This window comes from Pleurodeles waltl, chromosome 6 (assembly GCF_031143425.1).
Source record: "Pleurodeles waltl isolate 20211129_DDA chromosome 6, aPleWal1.hap1.20221129, whole genome shotgun sequence".
NCBI classification, from domain to species: domain Eukaryota; kingdom Metazoa; phylum Chordata; class Amphibia; order Caudata; family Salamandridae; genus Pleurodeles; species Pleurodeles waltl.
Window position 1 is genome coordinate 869,033,348 of NC_090445.1, and position 26,419 is coordinate 869,059,766.

At 43.7% G+C, this 26,419-nt stretch overlaps 1 protein-coding gene across 2 annotated transcripts in view; it reads left to right on the forward strand.

The window, feature by feature from the left end:
* The window catches only part of ZFYVE27 (zinc finger FYVE-type containing 27), a 314,413-nt gene that overhangs the window by 40,938 nt on the left and 247,056 nt on the right, over positions 1–26,419 (forward strand). For both annotated transcript variants that reach the window (XM_069239634.1, XM_069239635.1), the window contains exon 3: positions 4,273–4,343. In XM_069239634.1, the coding sequence (XP_069095735.1) occupies positions 4,273–4,343 (71 nt within the window). The remainder of the gene's footprint in view (positions 1–4,272; positions 4,344–26,419) is intronic.

A 26,419-nucleotide genomic window follows, 5' to 3' on the forward strand; every position in this document is an offset into this window, starting at 1 on the left:
GATCTGATACCCTTTTCATTGTGAAAACCCCAGGATATGGCACTTTCTAAGGTAAACAAAGGATTTAATCAATTATAGTAAAGCTCTGAGGAATATGGCAGTCTGTGGCAAAGTACTTAATTCTACTTGCAGACACTACGTAGAGTTTCCTCAAAATCATAGGACTATTGAAAGCAACATCATATGAAAAAGGAAGTAGTCCATGCAAGTTTGAGCTTCTCTTTCTTGTCTTCTTGTCTGTCAGTGTCTGCTCTCGGAATTGTTGTAAAATTACAGTTCAGCTTTGCTCTAACATGCTTGCCAAAGTGTGTCCTTTGATGCCCTGTCTCTGTGCAGCTAGGTTTCTGGGTCTGGTGGTCTTAACAATGACATTCTTATATCCTTGCACCATCTCCCCATATCTCTTCTACGCCCCCTCCTGTTGGCCTAACACTTTTTATGGCTCATCAGCAGAGTTCTAAGTGCTGAATGGTGGTTGATCTGGGTGAATGAAGATAATTTAGTCTAGGGGTGACCAAGATATCTGGGGTGACTTTGGAGATATGGTGACATTGTTCCTTTATAAGAGGGTCCTTGCGTATCTCAGGTAGAGTTGTTCCATTGAAGTGCTAAAGGGAAACTCTTGATACTTTTGTATTTTAGTTGTTCTTGGCAGGGTACACTGATCAGCATGTTGAGAACTTCCCAGAGAAGGAGGGCCATTTCTGATGGTTCCAATTTCCATGCGCCTCGTGGCGACTCATCCAGCTCATCAATTAATCGGGATTTATAAAGCGTGGCAAATCACCTGTGAAGGTCGCAAGGCGCTGGAGTTGCTAGCTGCTTCGCGGTGCTCTGTTGAGTGGAACAGCCAGGTCTTCAGTCCTTTCCCGAATTCCTGGAGCGAAGCAGCTTTCCTAAGGTGCAAGGGAAGGCCGTTCCAGGCATTAGCCACCAGGTGAGAGAAGGAGCATCCTCTTCTATAGGATTGGCGAATCCTGTGGGGTGTCTGCAAGGAAGTGGGGGGTGGATGGCAAATGTCTAGTCGGTTGGTGGAAAGTCATTCATTTGTTTATGTATGCTGGTCCTTTGTTGTGCAGGGCTTTGTATACGTGGGTCAGTATATTGACCAGCTTCTGGATCTGGAGCCAGTGTAACCTCTTGAGGTGCGAAGTGATGTGATCCGTCTGGGGAGGTCAAGGATGATTTTTGTCGCTTAGTTTTGTATTGTCTGTAGTCTCTTCATGAAGCTTGCAGTGATTTCTACATATAGAGTGTTTCAGTAGTCCAACCTGCTGTTGACAAAGTCTTGAGTGACTGTCCTTCTGGTGTTGATTGGAAGCCACCTGCAAAACCTATTGAGCATGCATAGGGTGAGGAAGCAGGCTGCATTTACCTGTTTCAGCATGAATAACTTGCTCTCTAAGATGATGTCAAGGCTGTTGCGGCAGGGGAAAGGCCCAGTTCAGCAGGCGCCCCAAGTGTCTTTCCATTGCGAGGTGTTGTTTCCAGAGATGAGCACTTCCATCTTGTCTGTGCTGAGCTTGAGACAGTTGTCCTTCATCCAGTCTGCGTCATTCATCATACATCTGTGGAAGTCGGCTCAGGTGGTGGAGAGGTCTTCTGACAGTGAGAGGAACCCAGTGTTGGCCAGGGGTTCATGTATGTGTTGAAGAGGGTGGGTATGAAGGATGATTCTTGTGGGATGCCACAGATGATCTTCTTAGTTTCTAAGGTGAGTGGTGGAAGACCTATTCTCTGGGTTCTTCCGGCGAGGTATGAGGTGATCCATTTGAGGGTATCTCTTGGATTTCAGTTTGGTGGAGTCTGTTGATCAAGATGTGGTAGGAGATGGTGTTCAAAGCACCTGACAGGCCCAGGACGATCAGATCTGCTGTTTCGCTGCGGTCTAGGAGGGCCCTGATGTCTTTGTGACTGCGATCATGGCTGTCTCAGTGCTGTGGTTGGCTCGGAATCTGGATTGAGAGGTATCCAGGAGGTAGTAATGTTCCAGTTGTTCAGTGAGTTGCTGGTTGATTGCCTTTCTGAGAACCTTCATGGAAAGGGAAAAGGGGAAATGGAAAAGGGGAGAAGGGAGATGGACCAGTCGTTCTTCGGATCTGCTGAGTCAGCAGATGGTTTCTTAAGGAGGGGTCTCACTTCAGCTTGTTTCCAGTCCTCAGGAAAGGGGGGCTGTCGCGATCGAGGCATTCAGGACATTTTTGAGCTTATCGAAAATCAACCAGCAATCATCTTGCTACCGATGTTGAAGATTTGGTGGAGACAAGGGTCCTTAGGTGCTCTTGAGTGCACGAAGTGCATGATGGAAACTGTAACTTGAGTTGAGGGGGTCCCAATGGGTGAGCAGGTGTTTGGGATTTGTTATTGTCAGTGTGAGTAGGCTGATGTTTGTGGTGGGGGTGGGGTTGGGTTCGAAGTTCTTGTAAATGGCTGAGATCTTGTGGTAGAAGAAGTCCGCCAGGGTATCACACCTCTCTTGGGAGGGCTTGATGTAGTTCCCGGTGGCTGCAGGATTGGAGAACTCCTTAACGATGGTGAAGAGCTCCTTGCTGTAGTTTTGTGCTGGCTGCTGTGCCCTCTGCAAAAGCGTTGTTCCTTGATTCTATCAGGAGCCGGTGATACTGGTTGAGGGCTGTTTTGAAGGTTGTATGGTCTCCTGTCTTTTAAGTATGCTACTTCCTCTCTAGTTGCCAGCAGTTGCGTTTGGAATATTTCAGATCTGCCGTGAATCAGCTGGCCGGTACGTTGGCTTTGGCTGGCTTGGCGGGGTGATTACTGTAGCTTGTGGTAGCTCCAGAATAGCCTCTAGCAATAGGCACAGCAGTGTGGAATGTATGGAATAGGATCTGATTTCTGGCATTTCAAGACCACCTCCACTCCCATGAGATGGGACCATGAGGGAATCCGCCAATTCCACACCAAGAACAGCTCATAAGTGGATAGGGCAGGAAAAGGGTAGCCCTAGTTAAGATCCAAACTAAGCTTGTAAGGCGAGAAACTGGTTGGTGGGAGTATGGTTCTCTGATGCTCCCCTTTTCTTCTTCTCAGGTTTCATAGCTCCTGGACTTCACAGCCATGAATTGTCCAATGATCCTTCTAAGCGATAATGGAAAAAGGCAATAAAACAAGGACTTTTAAGAGACCCTTTACTCAGGATGTATAAGGATTCTCTGGACTTTGGACAGCAATAGAGAGACCCTCAGTTGGAGAGGAAGCTATATCCAGACTAGAAACTGGAAAAGAAGAGTTAGAGAAAAATAAAACCATCCGAGATTTTTTTTTTTCTCAAGCAAACTTTATAATCATTAAAAAAACGTAATGAAGAAAGCAGTGTGTTGTTGCAACATAACCTCTGCTGATATTGGGTGGACATCATTCTAAGTAAAACTGATCAGCCCACAAACAACACTTTACCTGCTCCAGTAAGTCATCCTTGATGTCACTACAGACAGACTTGCTTCACTGCACCACTGTTTTTTTCAACTCTGTAATGATCTGTTGAGAACTAATTGACAGCACTTGGGGCTCGAGGATTTTGAGGTTTGTTTGGGTGGTAGTCGTTTTATCCTTTTTTTTCAGAGATTTCCGGGGACCACGGAAGCACCGCAAACAGGCTGGCGGTGCTTCCCAGCCCATTCTGACCGCGGCGGTAAAGCCGCGGTCAGAAAAGGGGATCCGGCGGTTTCCCGCCTGATTTCCCCTGCATGGGCTGAATCTCCATGGCGGCGCTGCAAGCAGCGCCGCCATGGAGATTCCGACCCCCTTCCCGCCATCCTGTTTCTGGCGGTTTTTACCGCCAGGAACAGGATGGCGGGAACGGGTGTTGTGGGGCCCCTGGGGGCCCCTGCACTGCCCATGCCACTGGCATGGGCAGTGCAGGGGCCCCCTAACAGGGCCCCATAAAGATTTTCACTGTCTGCTTAGCAGACAGTGAAAATCGCGACGGGTGCAACTGCACCCGTCGCACCCCTGCAACTCCGCCGGCTCCATTCGCTCTTTTGGCGGTCGCCCGCCGGCCCAGCGGGAAAGCCAGAATGGCATCCGCGGTCTTCTGACCCGGAGCGGCCATTTGGCGGTTCCCGCCAGGCGGGCCGCTCCCGCCGCCCGCCAGGGTCAGAATGACCCTCTTAGTCGTTATAGACCCTTTGCATTGAAAACTGCTTTAAGCTGGTACTGAAAAAACCTTTAAATGGCACATCTTGACCACCCAACAGAGGACTACAGCAGGAAAGATTTATTAAATGCAATTTAAATTCTCTTTCTTTCCTTTAGATGGCAGATGCCAGTTTGTTCTCTTTTGAGCTGCTTTGCTGTGAATTTCATGCTGCTCACTCTAAACGAAGGTAAGCGATAGATTTTTCTTAAATTGGATAGCAATGTTTTTTTTTTATTTTTTATTTAAAAATCAATTGACCTTAGAGTGGAAGTGTTATGAAGAATTGTTATTTTACAATATCCACACGTGTATGGTTCTCCATATCATAAGTGAATGAATGGTAATAAAGAGAAACCAATCAATATATGGAGACAGTGGTTAACTAAAGTAGTGTGCTGACTTTGTCTAATTAAGGAAAATATTGGAAACATTACACATACTGATGCAAAATGCGAATCCTTCATTTCACTCTATATTTTATTGTGAAATGCATCCTAGCATCAGTTGTTGATGCAAGAAAACATTTTGCTAAAAAAAACAAAAAAAACCCTAGCCCTAAAAAAACACTTGATGCAAACGACCAAGACTCTAATTCTGGTTGTTCACTTTGCTATAGGGAAATAATTTTGTTGCAAAGAGTGACGTAATTAGGCAGCATGATGTGCCTTTTTAGCAGTTTCACGTAGCAAGTGAGACAGGCAAATTACGCTGGCATAATTTACATTTTGTCTGGGCCTAGTTCGAGTATAGGAAAGCGGATTATCAGGGATTATCCCAGCAATTTTACTTCAGTGCAACAACTTTCAATGCAGACCTTGAGGCAAGACCTTATGAACCATACTGCAACAGCAACCTATTCTGTTTTCCTGTATTATCTTTCCCTAAAGTGACCTGATGCCAACCTGCCGTATAATGAAAAGTATTAGAATGAAGCATGGTTGATATTGCACAGTCTTGATTCACTCATGTCAACAAGGTACAAAGCTGCATCAATATATACATTTGTATGCTACCATTGACTTGGCTCCCTGTGTTACGGGGTGAACTGGATGTTACATTGAGGAATTTCAAAGTCATTTATGAACAAACCCTACTGCTTATCCAACAAATCTCCATGCAGATGGCAATAATTGATCGTTTCAGTAAACAAGAGCATAGAACATGCTGTGAACTGAATAGAACAGGAAATACATGTGTTTACTATGAGGAAATGGTTCTTTTTGAACGGTCACCCCCAAGGTTTTGGACTGATGCTGCGGGTGTTTTGACTGAGAGTGCACTGAGGCGTCCTAACCAGACCTCAGTGCCAGGTGTCCGTCCCTCCAAAGTCTATTTTGAAATGGCTTATACCCGATTGTCATAAGTTAACTTAATTGTAAGTCATTAGTATATGCTACCAGGGGTTCCTAGGGCCTGTAAGGTAAAGTGTCCCTTATTTATTGTGCCATCCTGAGTGTGATAGAGTAAAACATGTCTCCTAGTCTGCCACTACAGACTATTAGAGCAGCTTTAAACTGCTAACTCTACTTTGCCATTTAAACTAATGACGAAGTCCAGATCTCCCTTTTGTATGTATGTATATATAGTCTATTTCACCCCTAAGGTAGGCCTACCAAGTCTTAAGGCAGGGTGCTTTATATTAAAAGTTACGGCATGTCTTTTCATATTTCCTAACAGCAAAACCCCCAAATTGCCATTTTATTGTGGAAAGGTAAAAAGATGTGGTGCACTGCAAGATCAGTACAACATTTATTGCTTTGTCAAGTTCCAGTAACACAGCAGGGTGAGAAAAGGAGCTGGCATAACTACCTACTCCACATTCCATGTTTCATTCCCTAAGAAATACCCTCTTGTAGTGAATCCTAGTTTTTTTTTAATGGGAAACAGGAGTTAGCTTAGAAGTTAGCTTGCAGACTCGTGCCCCTGTCACCTAGTGATTTTTACCCTACTTAGCTTGCTCTGTTTTAGCACATTTATTTAATTATATCTTTTATGATGGCTGCCTTATTTTTAGTTAGGCCAGTGTTTTAGTTTCGCTTTATCAGTGCCTCCGCTGAGGCATCAATACCAAGCGACAAGAGAAATAAACTGTAGGTGTTCACATCAGGTACTTTCCCTCTTCACGTCTTCGAGGGAATTTTTTACATAACAAGACATGCTTGGGATAGCAATTTATTGTTGGGGAACCTACGTCAGGAGTCCAAGCAGATCTGTATAAATGCACCTCACTTAGACGGATAGTCAGAGGGATTCTGACCAGATGCCATCGCTGTTATCGATGCTGCACATCGCCTTGGCACTGACCCAGGCTTCGTGTCCCTACGGAGTCTGAGCTAGAGACCTCATTCCACGGTAACAAGAGTTGGGGGGCTCTTCTCATGGACATGGCATTGGCAGATTGGGTTTAACACACCTAGCTGTCTTCTAGGTTAGAGATTAGGTTCACGTTATTAGGGTATTAGGACATATTTCATACTTCTTGTCATTGCAAGATGGTGGGGGTCTTTGTATTAATGACTCTTGTCTTTACCATTCTGTTTCTTGCACTGTTCATTATCCTAATCATTGCAGCCCATGCAACTTATCGTAGATTGCAGTTTTGTTAAATAAAACCTATTGCAAACTCTACTGCATCTCCTTCATTGCCGGTGTTTGACTGAGACATATTGTTCATGTGAGAAAAGGGTAATCTCTGTTTAACCACGACACTCCCTGAGATGTCAGACTCTTGAGTTCATGCTTAAAGGCTGCCACTAATCACCTTTTACTGTTTGGTAAGGTGCTGCTTGTGAGCCGGGAAGGTTGGGATGACAGTTGTGATTTGGTGTAGGATTGGCATAGTAGCCTACAAACATAAGTACTGTCATCCTTAAACCATCAGTTTTGTCTAGAGCAAGAGTTAAACTTCGAAATGGCGCCATCAATGATGGTGTTTGGGCACTAATTTACAGATACCCTGACTATCACTTTCTCACACACAACAGGTACCCTAAGTACCATTATACGGAGACCTATGTGGTCTTGGGGAAGATCCTGCTCAGCTGAACAGGGACCACCTAATTAAGCTGTAGGTTGTTCGAGCTCAAACTCATAAAAGGACTTTTCTCTCCACTTGGTGTTCCATCTCTTTACCCGTTTCACAACATGGCTAACGCCATAGACATTCTTGAGAATGCTAGACAAGCATTAACACTACACCTAGTAGCGCATGGCTTAACAGATAGGGGCGGGGATGTCACATTCATAGTAGAAGCTAGTGAAGCGTAACAAACGGAAACATTCTACTCTTGGGACACCTTTCCTAAAGACCAAAGATCATTTACATTCCACACATACAGAATTGCAAATGTACCTCAACGGTACCAAGCTTACCAGTATCTTGAAATCCCGATTACTTATCAGGTACTAGTTTAATGGTGCCCTACCACACGTAATACAACCTATGATATTAGGTCCCTTAGGTAATGAAGGGCCAACATGGCCTATGTTTGCCACATATACACCTCACCCAGGTATACAAAACATACAGGCAGCAGACCTGGGAAAACGTATACATTGAGGTAGTAACACTTTGTTCAGTTCGGTATTGCGAACTCTGAACACTACACCAGCGCGTTCACCAGCTGGATACCAATTGGCTACTGGGATTAATCCACAAACAGTACATACTATCATGGGTAAGGTACCCACAGAATGAGCGAAAATCCTGTCCTGTTCATAGAATTCTCACAATGTGCTTGCCCTTCGGGATGGTTCCCTCTGTGGATGACTGCGCCACATGGGGTACAGTCTACGCTGTAATTTATACTACCACACATGGTATCCCGACACTTGCCTATTTTCCGGAAGTGTAGAAACAAATTCAGAATGAGCATGGGTCTGCACCAGCCCCAGATTTGGGGGTGAAACTAATGCGTAACTTCGCAGTTTCCTCAGTAATATTAAAGGGGAAGCAGTAGCACTGGCTACACGCCAGTGCCTCTGAGAAATTCTACAATTGGACCAGGAGAAACAGCTACCGAAAATTATTTCCAACAACTTTACCAGTATGGGTTGGGAAAGTTTGGGAGCCAAGCCTAAGATGCTTGAAATACTGGGTACCACCCCTAAGGAAGGTACTAAACAAGCACAGGAGGGTTCTAAGAAGCGCTGGAATAAACAAACAATTTAAAGATAGACTAAATCAGAAAGCAGATTCTCTATACCCGGAGAACTCCAACAGGAGATATATTCTCAGAAATAGAGAAAATATAAAAGCTCCTGACAGATATAATGATTCACGTCCCTCTCGTTCCTTTCAGGACTCGCCGGATAGAGGTAGCGAGAGAGGGAGCCACCATGATTGACGTCCTGAATATGTGAAACAGAAGAAAGACTCACTACAGTCTTCAGACAAAAAAGAAGATAAGTCCCCACAACAAAAGCCACAGTTTAAAAAGAAAAAGGTGGCAGCACTGTCAATTTAAAATGCCACTACACTTGAGAACATTACTGAAGAACAAGACGTGGGCAGTGACACTTTTAGACAGCGCAGCAGAGGTCACAATATGTCGCCAGATGCTACAGCAACTAGCAATTTCATTGCAGTTGAAACTTCGGACCGCCGCATGCTCCCACCCGACAGAGTTTATAATTTAAATATCCAAATTGAGGGAGACGCGGAGTGGTGTGATATTTTGGGATGAACTTAGTTGTGATATCCTTCTGCCCGAAAGGGACTGCCTTCCCGAGCATGTCTGTAAGTTCCCACATGGGGAAGATGTCATTTTGCCTTCTTTCTTGGATCGTGTTCCAGAAGCAGTAAAATAAGCCTACTCTGTCAATTGGGCTTTAGCGCAAAGGACTCTCCTTGTCATGTAATACCTATTAGGTCTACACCCCAGCCTCAGCCACAATATCCTGTTAAACATGAAGAAAAGCTCTGGTGAGGGAGATCCTCACTCAGCTCGAGTACCAGGGAGGAATTGAGCCCTGTGTCTCTGCAATGAATAATCTGTTATTCCCTGTTGCAAAACCAGACCATTCCTACGGAATAGTCTTAGACTACAGACACTTAAACAGTCCTATCTGTACATACGCTATACAAAATTCACAGAGCACAGCACTAATTAATAATATAGTGCGCAAAAAATACAAAACTACTTTGGATATTTCCAACAGTTTTTTCCACCAAAAGTTAGCCCATGTAAGTCGGGACATAAGTGCATTCTCATTTGACTGACAAAAACGCTTCTGCCGTTTTGCCCCAAGGCTAAAAGAACACCCCAAGGCTGTTCTCACCCCGTGTAACATCAATATTACATGATATGGATTCCAAAGCGTTGTCTTATGTGGACGACATCTATCTCACAGATGATCACCTCAACATTCATCTTGCCAGGATTGATTGGATAATTTTAGGGTTCACAGTCCTCGGCTACAAATATAATTTTAGGAAAATTAAAATAGCCTTTCTCAGCGTATCGTTCCTGGGATACGAGCTTCAAATGAGGGGAAGAGCTTGGCCCGCACTTTCTAGAAACTTTGCTCAACTCCACCCACCTAACACTCTCAAACTACAGTCTTTACTTGGTTTCTTTCATTTTGGCAGAACGTACATTCCTGACTATGCACAACGTATCAAGCCACTCCATGACTTAATACGCCCTGATTTTTCTAGCAGGCACTGGACAGTTGAGCACAAATGCATCCTTAGGGAATTGCAGCAGGACATGCTAGAAACAAAACACCTGCACACCTGTGACTACAAGACAAATTTGGTCATCAGAATAAGTGCTGTTATCATTGGGTCCACTTATGTCACCTTTAACATAAGCATTACATCCATCTTGGATTCAGTGGGCAACCTCCCTGACTGCCACCGATATTGATTACATATTTGATCCAAAAGTTCAGACACAAGAATTTCTCCAATACGAACAGGAGTACCCTCTCCTCTACATATTTTACCACTTGACAGATTTCATACTGTCATTTACACTGATGGTTCAGCACATCCAGCTGTAGGTACCAAACATCAATATTCAGCCGCTTGTGCAGCTGTGAGCGGAGTGATGGAGGATGGAGTCTTCCACACTCCCAATACCTACACACAGACCATAGGGGACTGAGCAGCTCAGCTGGCTGAACTTAAAGCCCTTATATTAGCGCTAGAACACACAGAGCAATGATTACTGACTTTGATTGTCTGTGACTCATACCTACTACATCCAGTTGTACAATGATTATCTTAATCATTGGCGATTGAACGGGCTCAGTGACTCTAAATGGAACAAACCATAAAACACAGAACTCTGTGGGGGAGGGTGGCTGAGCTTAAGGATAAACTACCTTGTTTCATGTAGTACATGCACGCGGCCACCAACGTGTAGGAGTACAGTTATTGGCAACAAAAGCAGCCAAAATCTGCAGTAGCTACGGCTTCTGTGGCTGCAGTGATTCATTCTTAGATGAGTTTGGATAATGAAATTCTGACTGCTGTGAAAGCTTCAACTGAAGGCAAGCCTCTTCCAAAAGAACACCCTATAAAATATTCTTACGACATAAGTGCACAGAATGTTGCCTACGCAACAGTTCCTGAGGTTGGAGATCGCGCGAACCCCAACCAAGGCCAGAGATTAGATCTAATAAAGGCAGCCCATGAGGGTGTCGCATCTGCTCATGCTGGTATTTCGGCCACAATAACATTCTTGCAGAAACGCTTCTGGGGCCAGGTCTATATGAACATACAAAACAATATGTGCTTTGTTGTGACATTTGCCAGCAAATCAAGGGCTCCAACTCCAAACGCCCACCGCAGACACCCGTCTTAGTGTCCAGTATTCCATTAGAATATGTGTCTCTGGACCATTGTGGTCCGCTCCAACCTGATGGTGCGTACAAATACATCTTAGTCTGTGTAGATTTGTTTTCTAGATTCCTGTGGGTATGGCCACAGCGGTCGGCTGATGCTCAAACTGTTATCAAAGACTTGCGGTTCTTTATCGATACGCATGCGGTTGCAGCATTCCATTCGGACCAGGTCCCTGCCTTTGCCTCTAAGGTATTCAGGGACACCATGGGGACGATGGGTGTTGAACTCCATTACTCCTCACCATACCATCCTGAGGGAAATTTGGTCATGGAGAGGAGGAACCGTGATTTAAAGCAGTCCTTAACAGCTAGAGAATTGGGTTCTGGACGCATCTGGCTTCATCACCTATATGGGGTCCAGAGAGCACTGAATAATCTGCCAAGACGGTCCTTGAGGGGGATACACTCCCTATGAGGTTCTCTTTGGGATACCTATGTTTGTCCCAGATCTTGATGGCCCTGGTTTGGTGGCAGCAGACACACATTTTGACATAAATAAATATCTCACTGGTTTACAGGAGCTTCAGCTATTTTGTGATGATAAATCATCCACCAGTGCTGCCACCTTAGGAATAAGTGATTTACCAACAATGTCCACTGGCTGGATTCCTAAAGTCGGGGATCTGGTTTGTGAGAAGATTGCTGTGAAGAAGGAATTTGGCTCATCCTATAGAGCACCGGTCCCAGTCCTGGGAGTACAAGTTACCGGAACTGTCATCTTACCACCACTGCATGGTTTCAAAGCAAACAAATTAATTTCCATTGAGGACATCAAACTTCACCATGTGGCCGATCCTGCACAGAAGACCCAGAGGTCCCTTGGTTAGTTTCCTGTCACCTCTCACTACCCAACAGGCACACCCCTTCAAAGCAAATAACAACACTACTTCTAACTACACAACAATGTCCAACAATGCTACAAATTCCTCCTCGACCGTGGGGAGGGTGGAAAATTAGCTCTTGGTGATTCCGGTTACCACATCAACATCAGCACCTGTCCAAGATTTGGCTGTTTTCTACACCAACACAACCAAACTGATGACACCGTCTACTATGAGCCTCCACGCGATGTGGATCCATCCTTCGGTAATGCACTTGCTCCTGCGTTTGCAGGGACTGCTTCTGGTTACGTCATCAACATTGATGACTTTTCTTCAGACTCATCCACTCCTGTGATTGAAAATGTTTCAAAGACATAAGCTGTATTTGTGGCTTAAACATAACCATTTAATACACCCATGGAACTATTTATGGTTCTGCTTGACATTTTTTTTCATTTTTTCTATGGATTGGTTTATTCACTGTTTTCATTTTGCTTATAAAAGGTCATTACCTTCCTGAACGCTCCTCTGTTGAGCCTGTGGATAAAGTCTTAACTCCATGTCATTCCTCACATAGGGTCCGAAGAGACTTGTCCCTTGTGAACATTTCAGCAGTACCGATTCCTGATGGGATTGTGTGGGACAACATTCCATTTGATCTATATGGGCCTACTGAGGTCATTCAAATTCCAAATGTCTTAAAAATTTCTAGGACTGATGTAATTATACCTGGTGTTGTATCTGATGATAGGGATGGCCAGACAGGTGATTCTATGTTAACTGAAATGTAGGACTATTCAGTATTTGAAAGTGATGATGTAAATACAAATACAATGAATTATGGGGAAATGTTCTGCTATAACAACTGGGTACATTATTACCTGCACCGTGCTACTAGACATAGACCAGTACTTAATTATACATAGTGGGAACACTGTTCAACACCAATAGTGGGGAGCACAAACTGTTATTCAGATAAATTTACTTTATTTTTCTTGGCATGACACAAAATGTCCAGAGTCCTATTTTTTCGAATTACCTCCTTCAAAAGGTAGGAAAAATTTGCTTACCAATACAAAACTGATTTATTCAGATTTTTTTTTTTTCCCGTCTTGCAGTTGAAGGTTACGAATACTGGAGGAACACTATTGATTTAAAGAGTGTATGGAGAACACAAGATTGGCAAACACAGGCTTAAGGAAGCTTTACTTAGAACATACCTGATTCCTGTGCAAATTATCTTTTTAAATGACACCATTCAACAGACATCGTCTCTGGAGTTAGCGAAAATAAAGGAAATGAACACACCCAGTATCCCCACACTGGCAAAGTTTAATAATTGGCAATACTTCCTAAATGTCACTGAGGAAGATCTGGATGCAACTTTTCAGGCTTGTGCCTATAATTCTTCACTTTCCAGTCCCAGCGGGTGGTTATTATGCCCAATAGGCACGAATAGGTGTCAGGCACGCTTTGTAAATTCCTCAGGGCGTTTCAGGATTAGCCGGCCAGACCCTCATTTTGTCTCAGGTCAATACACGGGTATAGTTGTCAGAGTCACCAGATCCTCGGGGTCTGCGCACGTTCCCAACATGTCCACCACAAGACAGCTCCAATACTCTGATTAGAATGTCACAGTCTAAGAGAGTCCAAGTGGGGAAAAGGGGATTAGGTAGGGAACAGCTGCGAAGGAGACCTGTAGGAAGCAAAAGGTTAAACACAACATCAGAATAAAATCACATTGACTTTCACTAGATTATGGTTCTTAGTATTGTCTTACTGTTACCATGGATACTCTAAGGAGTGACTTTAACTAGACCTCAAGAACTCTGGATACCTGGAATAAATCAAGGATGATTAATGCAATGTTTCATAAAAGCTTTTCATAACATGTCACATAATGTCTAGAAATACAAGAACCTTCTAGAATACTGCTTCAGAACAAACACTGCCTTTTTAACATGAGTACTAAAGGCTGTCTGAAAACCATCCATGGAAAACAATTGGAATTGTACTAGGAACTTAATATGCACAAAGAACGTCACATTTAGGATTTGTCATCTTCACAAAATAAATATGTGCACATTAAATAACATTACACTTCAGAGTTTTTTGTATGGCCATGAAATGATTGCACACACTGTTACCGATCTGGGAATCAAGTTTTACATGAGGGAAATGAATCGTGCACTCTGCCGATTCCAGCAGGAATATGTAAATGTCTTGAAATTATCGCTCAAGCCTTTGCCGATCTAAACACCAAGTCTAACATGTGGGAAATTAATCGCACACACTGTCAATTCCAACAGGAATATGTAAATGCCATGAAATGATCACGCTAACCTGTGCCGATCCGAACACCAAGATTGTCATGCAGGAAATGAATCGCACACACAGCCGATTCTAACAAGAGCATGCAAATGCCATGAAATGATCGCTCAAACCTTTGCTGATCCGCACACCAAGATTAACATCAGAGCAATGCTTTGCGTACTCTGAAAGTTTCAAGAATAGGCCCAAAAATTCAAGAGTCTTTTTAGAGTGGGGTCAGGAGCCACCCTGCTCTAGGATCACCAAGATAATGCCGTGCAGGCCTGGAACTTCAAGGTAGGCCTCCGGAACAGGAACTCAGGAAATTGCTGCTGCTCTGTACTGGGACCTCTGAATAGTGAGCACGTGGAGCTGGGCTGGCTCCCTTATATAGAGTCTGGCCCAGCCCACAGACCACACCCAGTCATACTTCAGAGAAAACTTCTAGAAGGTCCTAGAAAGGGACCACACCCTAACGCACTCAATAGGTCTGCAGCAATACCTTGCAATTGAACAGTTATTGCAAACATCATTAATAGTGTTTTTCAAGGTTAAAGTCTGCAATGCAAAAGGTTAACAAACTGCATATAAACACAATGCATGAATTATGCTCTTGCATAAAGGCTGGGTTTTTGGATTTTTTTGGTTGCCCGTAGAGCGCGCACTGTCCTGATGTTGACAATAGTTACAACATGCATCATTCAATGATCTGCAAGCAGGTGTCCCTTCACGGCCTTTGCAATGCAGGTGGGTCGTGAACTTAGCCTGTTTTCTGAAGAGTTTTCCCATCCCTTTGATTCAACCAGCATTTCATGTACTTTCGAATGGAAGTTATGTGGTTCTGAGTGACCAAAGCTGTTGAGGTATGCAACTAGAAATTACCTACTCAATTTCAGTCTCTCAGGTCATTCCGTGTTGTGGAGACATTTTATTCCACCCCCTCCTGCCCCCACACGAGAGATCAAGGTATCAGAAATGTGGCCTCACATTGATTCTGCTAATGTAAATTATGACAAGCTGAGCAGACTAAAGGCGCTGTTGTTCCAAAAGCAAGTTGCGTTGAGACATATGCTCTCCAGATTGCGATATCAGCCGAGATACAATCCCTAAAATACCAACTTCCACAAGCACTTTGGAGAGCTGGTATCCAGAATTTTCAACGCCTCGAGCACTACTGGGATTGTCCACTTCTTTAAGGCTGTTGGGTCTGGATTTGTGTCCATCTTCCAGACTGTCTTCGGAGTCATTCTATCGGCCATCCATTCACTCTTTTCAATTGTGTTTGGCGGCTTTCCTATAATTCTGGCATTGAGTGGCGGAGTACTGCTGCTCTTTCTTCTAATTCGCAGTGGTTGTGTCTTTCCCGCTACACCAAGCAATGGAGCCACTGCCACCAGCTCAACTGTGCAGTGAACGCACGGTTCAGGTCTTTAATGATCCGTTGCTGGAGGAATTGAAGCGTGATTGTCATTGTCATTCCGACCACTCCTACAGTGCATGCAACCAGTGTTTTCCTGCATATGGTGCCTCTTCGAACACTTGCTTACAGTGTGTCTTGCTGTTACGCTAGTGCCTCCTGTAGACCAAGCACTGCTTATGTCCCCAATGAGGGTTCATTCACGGTCGTGCCCCTTGAGACTAAGGCTGATTCGCAAGGCTCTTATGAGCCGCCTTATGAGCCACAGTGCTCATTTTGGCACTGTGGAGATTGCAAATCCTGCAGGTGGACCTGCACAAGAGACTACTACGCACTACTGCTCCGAGGATCCGTCTGCCTATCCTGTGACCGATCCAACATCTGACGATGTAGCCTCTTTCCTAAGGTCCTTTCCATTTGATGGCTTCGAAGATGCTCTTCAGGATCATGAGTATTGTTAGAAAGATTTGATGATTGGCTTATGTTACCAAGTTTGTATTTATTGCCTATACTTTGGCCTGCTGTGCTTGTCATGGTCGACATTATATCTTTTTGTATGTTTTTTTAGTGATTGTTTTTAACACTCTTTAAAAAACAAAACAAAAAAAAAGTGATTTTTTTACCTGTTTTTTATGCTTTTAGCTTTTAGTCTAGAGCACTTTTTATCATTTGGGTTCATTCACCTTCGGTGGTGTCACTACTATGCGTCATACTTGTTACAGCAATGGGGAGGGTGTAGTGAATCCTATTTGTTTTAATGGGAAACAGGAGTTAGCTTAGCCTTTGGCTTGCAGACTCATGCCCCCGTCACCTAGTGACGTTTTCCGTACTGAGCTTGCTTTGTTTTAGCACATTTATTTAATTATATCTTTTAAGATGGCTGCCTTAATTCTAGTTAGGCCAATGTTTTAGTTTCACGATATCAGTGCCACCACGCTAAGGCGTCAATCTCAAGCGACAAAGAGAAACAAACTGCAGGTGTTCACCTTAGGGTCTTTCCCTCCTCACGCCTTCGAGGGAATTGTTTACATAAATTGCCGTCCCAAGCATGTCTTGTTATCTATTGTTTGGTAACAGACCTACATCACAAGTCCAAGGAGATCTGTATAAATGCACCTCACTTAGACAGATAGTCAGAGGGATTCCGATCAGATGCCATTGTTGCTATTGATGCTGCATGTCGCCTTGACGCTGACCCAGTCTTCGAGTCCCTACGGAGTCTGAACTAGAGACCTCATTCCAAGGTAACGAGGGTTGGGGGGCTCTTCTCCTGGAGATGGTATTGGCAGATTAGGTTTAACACACTTGGCTCTTTCCTAGGTTAGAGATTAGGTTCACATTATTAGGGTATTGGGACATATTTCATACTTCATGTTATTTCATGTCATTGCAAGATGGTGGGGGTCTTTGTATTAATGACTCTTGTCTTTACCATTCTGTTTCTTGCACTGTTCATTATCCTAATCATTGCAGCCCATGCAACTTATTGTAGAGCAGTTTGTTTTGTTAAATAAAACCTATTGAAAACTCTACTGCATCTCCTTCATTGTCTGTGTTTGATTGAGACATGTCGTTCATGTGAGAATGGGGTAATCTCCGTTTAACCACAACACTCCCTGAGATGTCACTCTCTTGAGTCCATGCGCAAAGGCTGCCACAAATCACCTTTTACTGTTTGGGTTTTTGGTGAGGTGCTGCTTGTGAGCCTCGAGGGTTGGGATGACGGTTGCGAATTGATGTAGGATTGGCATAGTCGCCTACAATCATAAGTACTGTCATCCTTAAACCAGCAGCCTTGCCTAAGGCAAGAGTCAACTACGACACTGCCGCACATTCCACCATGACCTAAGACGCAACATACCTTCCCCCTTAAATGTTTTTATTATAACAAAATATCTCTCATAAATACTACCTCACATATTGCTAAATATTAAGAACCACAAAGATGAAATAAAAACGTATATAAAAAAACCCTAGCAAAAGCACGAAATATACAAATTACTGTAATTTCACATATGAAACACTGAAAAATACTAATACACTTCAATTAAAAAATATACATCCTGCAAAGTAGTGTACACATTCCTATAATCGCACATATGAAACAGACTGAATAATTCTACTGTGCACCCATTACTAAATTATGAAAGTTGTAGGGAAACTTCCCCTTCCTCTGAGAGACTATCACCCCACCAGCAGCATTCCGTAGCCCCATACCCAGAACTCCCAAATGATTTCAGTCTTCCTTTTTCAGATCATGTGCTCTCCATCCCTTGACTAAATCTGAAACACCATGATCTTCGGCATGAACTATGGAAATCTTGTCCTTATTCCACCATTTCCCATCATTCAGTTTTACCTTACTCTTCCACACATCCACAACTTTCCTTTGACTTCCTCTTAGGTAAAATCCTTGAAATCTTTACAAAATCTCCAAATTAAACTTTATCACCCTTTCCAATCTTACCAACGTACTTCCTTTGAGCCTGTAGTCCTTTTTTCCGTACTATTTGCAGCTTGGTTCTGGAAATGGAAAGCTCACCCTTCCAGTCCCTCAACATCTTAGACGCATCAATCAGTCAATCAATCAAATAATTTCTTAAGCGCACTACTCACCCGATAGGGTCTCAAGGCGCTGGGGGGGTCGTTTACTGCTCAAAAAGCCATGTTTTTAGGTGCTTTCTGAAGGTTAGGAGGTCCTGGGTCTTGCGTAGGTTGGTGGGGAGGGAGTTCCAAGTCTTGGCGGCGAGGTGGGAGAAGGATCTGCCGCCGGAGGTGGTGCTTTGGTTGCGGGGGACTGTAGCGAAGGCGAGGTAGGTGGAGCGGAGCTGTCAAGTTGGTATGTGGAAGTTTACTCGTTCGTTGAGGTAGGCTGGTCCAGTGTCGTGGAGGGCTTTGTGAACGTGGACGAGGACTTTGAAAATGATCCTTTTGTTGATGGGCAACCAGTGTAGGGATCTGAGGTGGGTGGATATGTGTTTGTGGCAAGGGAGTTTGAGGATGAGACGTGCGGCTGCGTTCTGGATCTGCTGGAGTTTTCTCTGAAGCTTGGCTGTGGTCCCTGCGTAGAGGGCGTTGCTGAAGTCCAGTCTGCTGCTAATGAGGGCGTGGGTGACTGTTCTTGTTTCTAAAGGAATCCATTTGAAAGTCTTGCGAAGGGTGTTAAAGCAGGAGGATGATCTGGTGTTGATTTGCTGGGTCATGGAGAGAGATGAGTCCAGTACGATGCCAAGGTTGCTTGTGCAGGTGGTGGGTATTGGGGGCGGTCCGAGGGTGGTGGGGCACCAGGAGTCATTTCATGGTGTCTTGTTGGGGCCAAAGATGATGATCTCTGTTTTGTTTGAGTTCAATTTGAGGTGGCTTGTTGTCATCCATTTGGAGATGTCGAGGAGTCCGGCGTGCAGGTTAATCTTGGCGGTGGCGAAGGAACTCTAAACCTCACCAACATAAAAGGTGATACACCAGTGTCTGCATTCGTTGTTCTTACAGCTTAAAGCGGTTTCCTTAGCTCACAAATGCAATTCAACCCATTAGCCTTAGCGAGCTGTACATTATCATACCTGATCCTGTTAAATCATACAAAAAGGCCATTATTCCTGCGATAGTCAAAGGTTTTAAAATGTTTCCCTCCTAAATGACTCAAAATTCAATAAATTGACAAGATGTGAACTGGCTACCATTGTCAGTTAAAACTTTATCTAGAATGGCTTCCCACAAATAGATTCCAAAAAACTTGATTACCTTAGAGCTGCTAGCTTTTCTTACAAATTTAACTTCTGACCACCGGCAATACATGACTACAATACCATGTTTATGCACACTTCCCGAAACTACCATTGGCCCCATAACATCCATGGCTAATGTGGTCCAAGCCTGATTGGGAAAGAAGACCATTGACAATGGACATTTCTTGAAACACGTTTGTATCTGTCACTCGATCCCTCGTCTGACCTCAAACGAGAACACGCTTGAAGAATACCATCTTTTACTTCCATTAACTTTATAGCCTGATAAAATGCGGTCACCCCCTTGTGCTGTGACATGGCACCCTCAGAATGACCTTCCATTGTGCACGTGCACATGGACAGCATGTCAGCCAAACTGTAACCATTCTCATCTTGGTCATTTCCAGAAAGACGCGAAAGGCAATCCACCAACAAATTCCTAGCTCCTGGAACATATTTCACACGATAATCATACTCATGCACTCTGTATTGCCATCTGGTAATTTTTGGTGTAGCTCTTCATTCCCCTTTCATGGTAAAAAGATCTATTAGAGGTTTATGATCAACCTGCATGTTGAACCGTGTACCACACAAATATGGCTTAAAATGGTTGATACCCCACTAACATTCCACAGCTTCTTTTTCTGCCACCAAACATGTTGATTCTGCCCCTCTAAGGCTCCTAAAAGCGAAAGCAACCACCTGGTCTTTCCCCTGTCTCCTTTGTAGCAATACTGCCTCCAAACCTCACTGATGGCCATCCATCATGACAATGCTATGATCATGAATATCATATGATTTAAGTGGAAAAGCATGAACCACTTCATTCTTCACTGAATTGAATTCTGCCCACACATCACTCCTTTCAAATGTTGTCATTCTTTTTCAAAAGTTTCCTTATATTAAACGTTTCCTCAGCACACCTGGGAATAAGTCTTGTGTAAAATTGTAACATTGCAATGAAAGATGGTAACTGACCTTTGTTCTCAGGTGGAGCACATTTTACAGTGGCCTCAACAAGACTCCTTTTAAGTTCAACATTATTGACCCATATTTTCTAACCAAGATAATCAACACTTGGAGTCAAAATGTACAATACTTTATGCAACCTTTCATTATGCTGCTTCCGATCAGGTCTGTAAACAATCCTGTCATCCTGAAAGGCTGTGTGACACCTTCAGTTTCTCTGAACTACCTCTTCACAACTCTCTGAAGATCTGATGAGGCTGAGGATAAGCCAAATGGCATGCTTTTCAATTAGTAAGCTCTCTCAAATCATGATGCAAATTAATTTGGTGGTAAGCTGATATCATACCTAATACACTAAAAATGTATCCCACCCTTAAGAGTGGTCAACATCTCTGTAATATTGAAAATACTTTGAATCTAAGTGCATCCAGCACTACCATTGCAGGCTGAGTGTCCTAGTGCAAACCTAAAATTGCAAAACTGACATGGTACACAGATTGTGTGCCCTGTCCACTGCACATCATGCAATATACGTAAGTCACCCCTCTGGCAGGCCTTCCTGCTCTAAGGCAGGGTGCACTGTACCACATGTGTGGGCATAGGTACATGAGCAGTAAGCCCCTGTGTCCCTGCTAAACCTGGGACATAGTAACAGAGCAGCCATTTTGCATGCATGTGCTGGACACTGGTCAGTACGAGTTTCACAGCTACATGATGGCCACTCTGCACCCTGTGGTGTTTGGTATCAAACATCTAATAATGATAGATCCAAAGTGGTCCCAGCTTTGGATTTATTGTAAAATGCATCCAGAGATCACCTTATAGGTGCCCCCCTGCAAAAGCTGACTACCCTGGCATGGTTGCAGACTGGTCACTACCAGCCAGCCACCACTAGACAGGATTCTGGAACCCTGGGGTGAGAGCCTGTGCTCTCTGGGTCCAGAGAACAAAGCCCTTTGTGAGCAGAGGTGTTACACCTCCTTTCGTAGGAATGTGCACAGCCCTGCCTAAGAGCTTCAAAGGGTTTACAACCCTTGAAGCGCGACCCCCATCACTTGTGATAGCAGCAGATGGCCGCCCCTATTGGAAACACCCCATCTTTGCAGTAGCAACATTGGGGAAAATGCACAGGGCAGGAGGAATGGCCTCCCCCAGCTTGCACCACCCCTAAGGTGTTGCATGCGTGATAACCCCACCATTTAATTTTCCTCCATCACTCATTGTAGGAAAATAGCCTATTTGGGATAGGGAAGTGACCTCGGCCCACAGGAAGAGGTCACATGGTGGGTGTAGCCACCCTAATGTAGATGACCCATTGGTCACTACTAGGTACTCCCCTAAACGCCCACTAAATGCTGTATTTTGTGGGCACCCCTAGACCACAGATCAGATTTCACGGACACATGAAGGCCAGAAACAAAAAAAAAAAAAAAAACTAAAGCTCAAGAACTGCAGTCCTGCTGCACAAAGAAAAAGGTACCAAACCCTGCCTGACTGCATCTAGGACTCGACAATCGCTGCTGTGGGGTTGCTCGGACATCAGGCAGACACTAAATATCCCCAAAGGACGTCCAATTTCTGAAAATTGCCAAAGATCTCCCTTCAGACTGAAGGCATCACTCTTTGGAAACAATGCCGCAAGGACCAGTGAAGTCCAGTTCACTGACCGGCTGCTGACCAAAAAACCGGAGGCTGCAGCTGGACCAAATTTTACTTGATGGACCCGGAGGACAAACCCTGCAAGTATGCCATGTTTGATGGCACTTGGACCTCCAGTGTCTGAACCGTGCAATAGCCAGGGGTACTCGACTGCCAACATTGGATTCCCAGAAGAAAAGTCCGCTCCAGACTCCAAAAGGACCAGGAAGCAGCCCCAGTCAAGGAAATTCAGAAATCACCAGAGCCAGCATCCAGAGTGGCCCTGCTGCTCTCCAAGTGACCTACCTCCTGCTTCCAGGAGCCTCTTTGCACCCAGCGCTTAGCTCACCTATCTGCTGTGCACCAGACCTCCCTGGACCCTGCACCAGAGAACCAGCTGTGCTCTAAGGGTTCCCCACCCGTGGGGACCTCTACACTCCAAGGGGACCTACTGGACCCACCTTGAAGTCCACCTGTGCATTGCTTATCCAAGCGATCTCCCGCAGTTGTGCTGCACAAGCTTAGGACTTTTCAGCAGCTCTTCCCGCCAAAACCGGGAACTGCCTGAACTTCCCCAGCTGGTTCACATGACTTTGACGTAAAAGGAGATATTGGTAAACGCATTGCCTGATTTTATATGTATTTTTAAATATTTCTCTCATTGATTCCTATGGTGCGTAATTAAACAAGACATTTTCTAAACTTTAAAAAGTACTTGTCCAATGTTGTTGATCATGGTCTTAGCAATTTTATAAAATTTGAAGTATTTTTGTAAATTGGTCTTGAGTTATTCCTTTGAGTGTGTATCTTGCTTTATTGATACTGTGAGTACAAGAAACGCTTTGCACTTCTCAAAGATAAGCCTAACCACTCGACCAAGCTGCCATAAACATTAGAGCATTAGTTGGTCTATTTTTTACCTCTGTAAACCGTGTCGTTACCCAGGCCCTCTGCACAGTGTACAACGCTCTGCACACTACATAGAGGGCCAGCCTCCTACAAAGCGCAGTAATGATGTTCTCTCTCCCTTTATAAAGCAGAATAACAGGTACACTGAAGTAAAATGGGCATGATCAGCATAAAGAAGTAAAGGCTAATAAACAGCCGTCCGATCAGGTTTGTGAGAAAAACGTTGAGAAGCTCAGCTAACAGCAAAAACATAGCTGTGTTGCGACTATGTTAAAGTGGTGCTGCCATGTTAAAGTCAGGCAGTACAGGAGGCACAGTACTGATTCCAGCAATGTCCAGTAATCAAGAGAGAAGGGGAAGAATTCACAAGGTTGAAAGATAAGTGCCAGTGGGGTCCCAGGTAAGCGTTGTTTATCAAGGTATTTGGCTCACTTGTGTGCTGTCTCGATATGCATCTCGGCAAAGAGATCAAGGACTCCTGGTCCCGTTGACCATTTTAAGCTTTAGCATTTGGGAGTTCTGAAGTACCAGGCCACATCTAGGGGAAATGCTTGTAAACACACTCATCTGCAGTCATAGGCAAAGTTCTGTTGGTCCTCTGTAACTCCCATTCATGGAGCTGTTCGTATTTAGGACAGTGAGGCGTGGACTCGCCTTCAACGGTAGGAGAAATGGGATCATGCTGCTATTCACAGTGCCATCCATGCCAACTACCCCCGCACCCTCGCACAATGTCCCTTTTCTGCACGTTTGAGGCCTTGCAAATATCAGCTGTAATTTCAAAGGTGCAATATGTATGTGCAACCTGGTTCTTTGTTGGTAAATAGCTACTTTAGTTACATGTGTTGTGTCTCCCTTCTTTTGTTTGTTCTGTTAGATTCAATGGAGCCATTTCTTGGTGTGGTCTTGAGTGAATAGTGTTATATGGTGTACCCAAAAAGTAAAATCGCTTCGCCCTTGCATAAAGCCAAAACCACCTGCTTTTATGTAGGCAAAGTTTGCTTTGTACATCTGGTAACCGCTAAATGGAACCCAAATAACAGTACAATAAAAGGTTTTATAATAAAACAAATATTATATTGGGTTCGGTCATACTTAGTCCATTTTACAACAAGCCTACTATAGAGCACATGTACCGTCTTTTGCATGGGATATTGTCTTATCAAGAACATAGAATGGGTTCGAAACATGCCCATTGCTCACCATTTGTATCCCAGCTTGCCAATCATGTATTTGTCCCTCATACTAAAAAAGTGCCTGCATCATTTTATAGGTGTACGCATTAATGGTGCACATTCTTATAAAATGATGCAGACAGCTAGATCAAAGTCGTGTTTATTTATTTTTTTTTTAAATAAATCTTTAGCTGCTTTGCACTGCATCACTAAAAGCCTTTGGCAAAACCAATAGGTCATTGAGTCAAGACTTGTTGGCTTTTTACCAATGTTTGTCTTTTTTTACTATCCCTCTTCACCAGTATATACTTGGCAGTGACCGAAGGTATGGCAGTAAAAAAATAATAATAATAATGCCATCTGACTGTCCACTCTAAATAGGAGAGACAATTGTATGGCTTACATCCGACGGGACCTGTACGGTACCTGGAAAAGGTTTTACAGTGATGGAGTACATTTTATATTCCGTTTGTGTAAAACCTGTGGGTCTGTCTAAGTCAAAACTGGATCGGTAGAACTTCAGTATAGTGGACAGGATACTTGGTTGCCATTGCAATGAGGAGTACGTGTTCGCCAAACTCTAAATTTGCTCTAGAGGCCCATCTAATTCAAATTACCACGGACCCTGCTTCTCATGGTAATAGTCCATCCCGAGTCTAGGTCATCTCATCCATTCACCCTTTGACCCACTGCTTTATTTTTTTTATTGGGAAAATTGAGATACACACCTCCTGAATCTCACTGACAAAGCTCCGCTCCTACAGATGTGTACTAAATATTCTCGAACACAAAGTGGAGCCTCATTTAAGTATTTAAAAGCTATTGACTGTCCACTGTTTGGGAAAGATGTCAAACAAGCATTTGTAATGCAATAGGTCTTGCATTTGTTTGAGTTAGAGCTATCAATGTTGTAAATGCATAACTGGACTTTTATTGCCACATAAATTGGTCATCCCTGCTGCATAATTTGGGCCTCTCTGCCATACAATTCCAGTGATCTTGCATATAACTAAAGCACTTCCATTTACCTTCTTCCTCTATCTGCAGCAAAAAATGAAAAAATTGCCATTATTTATTATTATTTTTATTTATATTATGCAGTCTCAAAGCATTATGGGGCAAATTTCTGAGTGCTGCAAATACTGTAGTATCTAGACTGTAATGTACAGAACAGCCCCTAGAGGGCACCACTATAAAGATTACATTAGTAAGAAACATAGTCAGCCCCTAGAGAGCATAACCACATGAAAACAGAATGGCAGAACGTAATGCAGTGTAACCATAGATTTAGCACTTAGAGTACATAATCCATTACACGTTTTCAGGCCTAGCAGGCCTACTAGAATAATATTACAAACAAGGCCCTTAAAAAGACACTGACTCGTGTGAGGTTTAGTTTTTTGGGGGGGCCTCCAACCTAGTGTAGTGACTCTGAGATGGTGTTCCCATTATCCTAGGATCACCACAGGGCGATTTATAGGCAAAAATGTTTTGTAAAAGGAGTGCCACGCAAACCATTATGGGGCGATTTTTGGAGTGCAGTGAATATTGTAGTATCTTGATTGTAATGCTCAGAACAGCCCCTAGAGGATACCATAATAAAAATAGCATTTGTAAGAAACATTGTCATGCAACCATATAGGCAGGCCGTAGAGGGCGTAATGACATGAAAACAGAATGGTAGAACGTACTGTAGTGTAACCATATATGTAGCGCTTAGAGGGCGTAGTGCCTTACACATTTTCCTGTTTAGCAGACCTACTGCAATACTATTACAAACAAGGCCATTAAAACACAAACTACTCCCAGCTGTAAAAAAGTTCCAGCCATGAGAGAGCTTAAAAAGATATTGAATGGTGGGAAAGGTTACTATTTTGGAGCCTCCCTCCCACCCCCACCAATCTAGTGTGGGGGACCCAGAGATGACTTAGACAGAGAGTGTGTTGTGCTGAACGGTTTGGTGGTGGTCCGTTTGTCCTAGGACCACCACAGACTGAGTTGATAGGCAAAAAATGTTAAAAAAGAAATGCCTTGCATAGCATTATGGGGGTGAGTTTTCCGAGTATAGTGAATATTGTAGTATCTGCTCTCCCGCTGTGCCAGGAGAGTCACTTTGAGGATTTCTGTTTTTGTTTCTGTTTTAAATGCTCCTGTTTATATATTTTTCAGCTGCTAAACTTGTATGTAAGTGGTACTCATGTAAAGCACTCTTCAGATCGAAGTCCCGCTATATGAAACTTCATGTAGGCATGTAAAACGATCCACCGATCGAGTTCGCACTACATGAAACTTCACGTCCTCAAGGCAAGCGCTCCTCCGATCGATTTTTGTTATAAATAAACCTTTTTGTTTAATTAAATAAATAAAAAGAACCCCCTCCAGCTTGCAGACTTTATGTCCAGAGACTACAAAGAAACAGCGGCATGCCCAAAACAAGGAAGAGGAAG